The 6098-nt window shown below is 36.2% G+C and overlaps 2 protein-coding genes across 4 annotated transcripts in view; one reads left to right on the top strand and one right to left on the bottom strand.

Annotated features, from left to right (window-relative positions):
* The window catches only part of ABCC11 (ATP binding cassette subfamily C member 11), a 70886-nt gene extending 68494 nt beyond the window's left edge, over positions 1 to 2392 (bottom strand). For all 3 annotated transcript variants that reach the window (XM_077751379.1, XM_077751381.1, XM_077751380.1), the window contains exon 1: positions 2303 to 2392. The gene's annotated coding sequence lies outside the window, so the exon portion shown is untranslated. The remainder of the gene's footprint in view (positions 1 to 2302) is intronic.
* The window catches only part of LONP2 (lon peptidase 2, peroxisomal), a 96962-nt gene that overhangs the window by 319 nt on the left and 90545 nt on the right, over positions 1 to 6098 (top strand). Inside the window, exons 1-2 of the mRNA XM_077751384.1 lie at positions 1 to 38; positions 3359 to 3362. The exon at positions 1 to 38 is cut by the window's left edge and continues 319 nt beyond it. Coding sequence (XP_077607510.1) covers positions 1 to 38; positions 3359 to 3362 — 42 coding nt within the window. The remainder of the gene's footprint in view (positions 39 to 3358; positions 3363 to 6098) is intronic.

Raw genomic sequence — 6098 nt, 5'->3', positions numbered from 1 at the left:
CGGGTCCGGCCTCGGCGCCCAGGGGCGGCCTCCGCGGCGTGGTCTGCCTCTTGGTCACCTCCCCTGTAAAGTGGCGGTGACAGAAGCCTGACCCGTGAAGTAGTGCAAACTCTGCGGCCACAGTTAATTTAAGTTCTCCCCCCTCGCCTCCCCAGGTCCTCAGACTCCTGAGTCAGTGCTCTTAACTTTCCAGGCCCCTCTTCTCCTTCTTTTCCTCCCCGTCGTCTTTTTTTCTTTTTATCTTTTTTGACCTCGTATGTGAAGCACTGGGTACTCCACACGTTTTCTCTTTTAACTGTGCCGTCATAAACTGCACTACCCTTTTCATTAACTTTAGGGTGCCTCTCTTCCACACTACTTGTCTGCCTTTTTATCCCCTCAGTTCCTATCCACGTTTTCCCTTGCTTCCCTTTCTGGAACTTTCTCATCTTCTCATAGCTCCTCCTCTTCATATCTTAACATTTCTGACACGCCAGCCTTACCACTAGATTGCCCTACAGCATGGCCTTAGTTTTGTGACTTTGGGCGAGACCCACCTGTGCCTATTCCTCTATATTTTGGAAACTAAGAGCATTCATTTCTTGGATGTGTTATGAATACTGAATGCAATAATCTTTGTGCCATGCTTGATAGATAGTAGTCCAGTACTGTAGCCGCCGGACTCGTGGCTAGAGAGCACCACTGCGGCACGTCCAAATTGAGATACTAGAGTGACCAAGTGTCCCCGTTTGCTGAGGACTGAACTAGTTCTAGCAGTGAAAGTCCTGTCTTCCAGGAAACACCTTTAGTCCCAGATAAACTAGTGTGCTTGTGTGATTAGTCACCACACATGTGCTTTAAGTATACAGTACACACTAGAGTTTAAAAACTCCGTATGAAAAATATTTTGCTAATAAATTTTACATCGATTAAATGTTGGAATGGTAGTATTTTAGCTGTTTGGGGTTAAATAAAATCCTAGTATTTCACCTGTTTCTTTTTACTTTTTAATGTGGCTACTAAAGTTGTATATATGACTCATATTTCTATTGGATAATACTGGGGTGTACCGTATGCTCAGCAAATGCTTTTGCTCTCTTCAAACACACCTCTCCAGCCCCTGCCTCCTATCCTAACTCTTCTTGAGATGTTTTTAACTTAGAGCCTTTGTTTACCTGCAGTTACTCCTTTATAAAGTTAGGGCTTGGGGACTGAATGTTTTCGAGAGGGATAGGAATGCCTTATTTTTATCTAAAATTTTGTGACTATATATTTTTTTAGAAGGAGAGACCATAACTATGTGCATATTCCATAACTATGTGCATATTCTGAAAGGAGACTGGTATCTATCCCTTCCCCCAAACAAAGCAAAACAAACAAAAACCCTGTAACAGTCTCTTATTAGCCCACCTTGTAAAAACCTTGCATTTCTCACACACCAAAAACATTTTAGCTTCCATCTGATCTGTTTCAGTTATTGCTTGTATGGAGTTGGATACTTTTCAAGTTTCAGTAAATTCTTTTTTTTTTTTTTTTACAAATAGTTTATTGTCAAATTAGTTTCCACATAACACCCAGTGCTCATCCCCACAAGTGTCCTCCTCCATGCCCATCCCCCCTCCCTCCCACATCCATCAGTCCTCAGTTTTAAGTTTCAGTAAATTCTGATAAATTGTATTGGATTCTGCTTTCCCTACATATGACCCCATCCTTAAACCTGTGGCTATGCCACAATTTTTTGTTTTACCTGCCCAGGCAATTTGATTGCTTGTTGAGGGAAGAGTGCTCATGGTTAGATTTTGTTGTTTTATTTCTGTACTTTGATTACCTATGGATACACTGTGAATTTCAAAAGTAGATTTAGTCATATTTTAGGTTGTTGGTATATTCTGTCAAGATTTTGGATGCTTTTTAATTTCTTTTATGTAAGTCCCTCTAAAACATCAATAAGTAAATTTTCCTGCTTGGAAATAATCATTAATATATTCAGATGATATGTATTCTGATCCTTGATGTTCAAATTGCTGCCTTTGTTTTAAATTAATAGCAATATTAAAATTTAATCATTTAAGTCATAAAACATACACTGAAATTTCTTTCTGGAATTCTGGCATTGTAAGGACCATCTTATTATGCTAGAAATAACTGCTACTTGAAAAATCTATCTAGAAAGATTGTACTGCATTCCTTAGCATGAGCCTCCAAGGTCTTTTTTTCTCTAGTATGACCTTTCAGCATTCTTTAAAAGCTTTAATAGTGCAAATATTGAGTTACCCATAATATTACTCTGTTTCGACGTGTAAATCTGTCCTTCCTCAGTTACCTGCTTTTCCAGATGGTAGAAGTACCCAAAGGGAAGACCAGGTGCTCTACTCCTGTCTCTTATTTCCTTTAGCCCATCCAGGTGATATTGCCTCAGTCTTCAAGGAGCAGCAGAAGTAATTTATTCCCCTCTGTTCCTTGTCACACAAAGTAGCAGAGCCAGCTGTTGACTTACCTGAAGAACTGCCTTTATTGTTTTGAACAGGACAGCCCCTTTCTATATGTTAGTAAGTGGACACATTACCTGACACAGGAGCCTTTTTAAAGGAGGAGCTTTGGATTATCCATAGAACTTGGCTCTTATGCCACCTCAGGACATCCTGCTAGACTGGACTTGAGTGAGACATTGTTTTCTTAGTGAAGATGGATAATGACTTAGCACTACGTATACACTGACCTTTCATGCATTTCAGGATGGTCATCCAGTCTTCTTCCAGCCTTACATTCTTCAGGATACGTGACTTCATTTCCTCATAGTGCTGATTTCCTCAGTCCCTCTTCAGTTTTTGGCTTCTTCCTCTGAGAACACAAATTAGTTTCCCTGGCATTTGTCTTACAAGAAATGAATGCTTTACATATTGCAGATGCACAGTTTATTTTGTCCAGACATTACTCCTATTTTAATCCATTAGCATTCTTAGTTGTTCAGAAAATATTACCTGATGATACTAACATTTAAAAATATTTTATGTTAGCAAGTATGTAATAAATAGCTCCACTTAGATTTTCCTAAATCTACATTACTCTTTTTAAGGAAAGTGTCTATAAGTGGCATTTCTTAAATTCAGAAATGAAGTTTTTATTTTTTTAAGTAATCCCTGTACCCAGTGTGGAGATTTGAACTCACAACCTCGAGATCAAGAGTCACATGCTCTATTGACTAAGCAGCCAGGCACCCCCAGAAATGAAGTTTTAATAGAGGAGTGAAAACCAGAAGTCCTGTAGCAACAGAAATCTCATCTGTTGGAGAACTTGGAGCTATCCTAATAGACTCCTTGTTTTTAAGTTATTAATCATGATGATGAGTTTTGCCAGAAATCAGCAAATATTCAAGAAGATAAGTAGAGTGAAGCCAAGTGAAAACTAGAAAGATGTCTCAGTTGTTCTTTCCCAAAGAAGTATAACTTTTAATTCCAGAGTTTTGGTAGAAATGCTTCTTTTCATCAAGGGTAATTAAGATATAAACAGGAGATAGTAAATAATAGGTGTGCTTTCCAGTATCTTACCTACTTAGAAACTATGTTAATAAGCATTTATTTGTACTTCTTATGGTACAAAATTTACGTTGTCCATTGTGGTGCTAAAAGTAAAATTTGTCTTTAAACCTAATTCAGGCCCCCTCGCCTATGCAATATCTTTGTAATCATGGATAATTAATCTATTTACCCTTTTTGAATCTGTTACCAATTTATAATAAAGAAATAATGCTACCTTCCTCACAGCAATGAAAGGCAATATATAATGACATATTACTTATGAAAACCTTTTATAGGCTACAGAGCAATAAACTTATATGTTGGAGGTATTATTTTTCCCCAAATAGGTAGTTTTAAAAGTAAATATCACAAATGGAGATTGGGGAGAAAGGAGGGGAGGCCCAATATTCTTTCAACATAGCCAGAACTAAACAAGTGTCATTACAGAAAAAGATTTTGAAGATTGAGGACTCCAAGGGAGATAGAAAGATTTAAAGTAAAAAAAAAAAAAAAACAAAAGAAAAGAAAAGAAAAAGAAAATGATTGGCACATAAACCAGAGTTTGGATATTTACACAATGTGTTCATCTAAGAAAACTGTAGTGCTGCTTTTAGATTTTCCTACCACTACATTTGATGATTCTCAAATATTTTTGGAAATCTTAAATTATCTAAGTCAGTTTCCAAAGCACATAAGTCATACCCATCCTAATCAGACTTTGTTTGGATTAAAACAATATTTTACAACTCCGAAAGGAGGTCCTATTAGGAATTTCAAAAATTCTTTGAACTATAAAATATCACAGTAATTAAAGTGTGAATTTACAGAGCTACTACCTAAAGGGAAGAAACACCACTCATTTGAATGTGTTAAAATCAAAATGCTGCCTTTTGGTCATGCCTAATAAAGTAAATATTAGTAGAAGAACTAGAATATTTAGAAAGATGACTGACTTGATACAAAGCCTGTTACGTATCATAGTAGGAAAATATTAGATTAGTTTTGTTTACTTATTACGTATATATGTATAACCTATAGCCCAAATACAGTAAAATTTGTCTAAAATAACATTCAACATGGTCCTTTTTCACAAGAGCTTTCCACCCAAAATGTCTTTCACCGAGTATTCTTTCTAGCCATCTACCTTTTCACAGGTCCTGTTTTTCTTTAAAAAGGGTATATTTTATCCAGCTATAAATGACTTAAAGTAAAACCTAATTAATGAACGTAAAAACGTTTATATATTTTATCTCATTAGAAGAAAAGGCGTAATATAAATCCAACTTAATCTCTTTTCAGTTTGGAACATCTTCCTCTCAGTTAATAAAAGTATTTTGCTTGCTTTGTAAGAAAACTCATTTTTAGTCTCACCTTTAATCAAGGACATGACTCAAATAATTAAAATTTTTCTCCTAATCTGGACATTTGGACTTGTCTCATATCTCTTTGGGTTCTCCTTGGTTTCCAGTTTGCAAACCCCTTAGGTGAGGGATCTGGTTTGTTTGTTGTCTGTTAATGTTGCTGGCAGACATGTGACCTGTCTGCGTTGCACAAGCAATGGTGGGTGTCACCCACTGGGAATTATAGTCTTGGTCTCTGATCAATTCAGGTATTGCCAACTTTCTAAGGCAGTCTGAGTTGGTTTTCAGGAAGTGGGAGGTATAGCCTTACTACCATTAATGACTAAAGAAAAGCAGCCACAACACATAAAATACTAGGTAATTGCCAAATTATCTCAGGTTTTTAAAGTATGTCATATTTTTTTCTCCCCACCAAATTATCTTCCTGATTTTTTGGCTTTAGATACTGTTTAAGTCAGTTTTTATCCATGTACACATATGACTGAGAAGGTGAAGGAAAGATGGACATTACTCAAACTGAATGGCAGAGGGAAGCCAAAGTTTCCACATAATCTATGAAATGAATAATTTATAAAGAAGTAGTCAAGAATAAATAATGTACAGAAGTAAGCAAATTCACTGAAATAGTCACACTATATTTGTGTATGATTCAGTATGTTTGAAATGGGCAATTGCGATATTCCAGGATTACCATTTCCCCCAGAGTGTTGGGAGTTCTAGTCACCTTAATTCTAGTTTCTTTTCTGAAATTACAGCGCTTCCTGTGGCTGAGGGGAGAAGATATAATTTTAGTTTGGAATTTAGACATGTCTTCTGAATGTGTATCTTTGTATTTTGTATAATTTTGGCTTAGTTTGGATGAGACTTCCTTTCTATGAATTAAATTTATACATGACTTGGTCAGAATTCTATGTTCTGATAAGGAGCTAAGACTTAAATAGAACTTTTTAAGTTAGTTTTAGGTGGAGTGTTTACCACTTAGGACAGACTTAGATTTATACCTTCAGTCATTCATGACAATGTGTGCCCTTTAGTATTTAGTCCCCACATTTAGAAACTTCATATTTATGGACATAGATGTTAATTCTCAAATTTGGGAACTGTTTGTGATAAGGTAGATTTGCGGAAGTTTCATTGATCGATTCTGTAAAAAACCTGGCTTGATGTTGGTAGCAAAACTGGTTATTAGAACAGAGATATCATAGTTTGATTTAACATCATGCTGTTTATATTTCAGTCT

This window comes from Crocuta crocuta, unplaced genomic scaffold (assembly GCF_008692635.1).
Source record: "Crocuta crocuta isolate KB4526 unplaced genomic scaffold, BGI_CrCroc_1.0 scaffold124, whole genome shotgun sequence".
NCBI classification, from domain to species: domain Eukaryota; kingdom Metazoa; phylum Chordata; class Mammalia; order Carnivora; family Hyaenidae; genus Crocuta; species Crocuta crocuta.
Note: the sequence above shows the minus strand (reverse complement) of the source record. Positions and strands in the feature narration are given on the sequence as shown.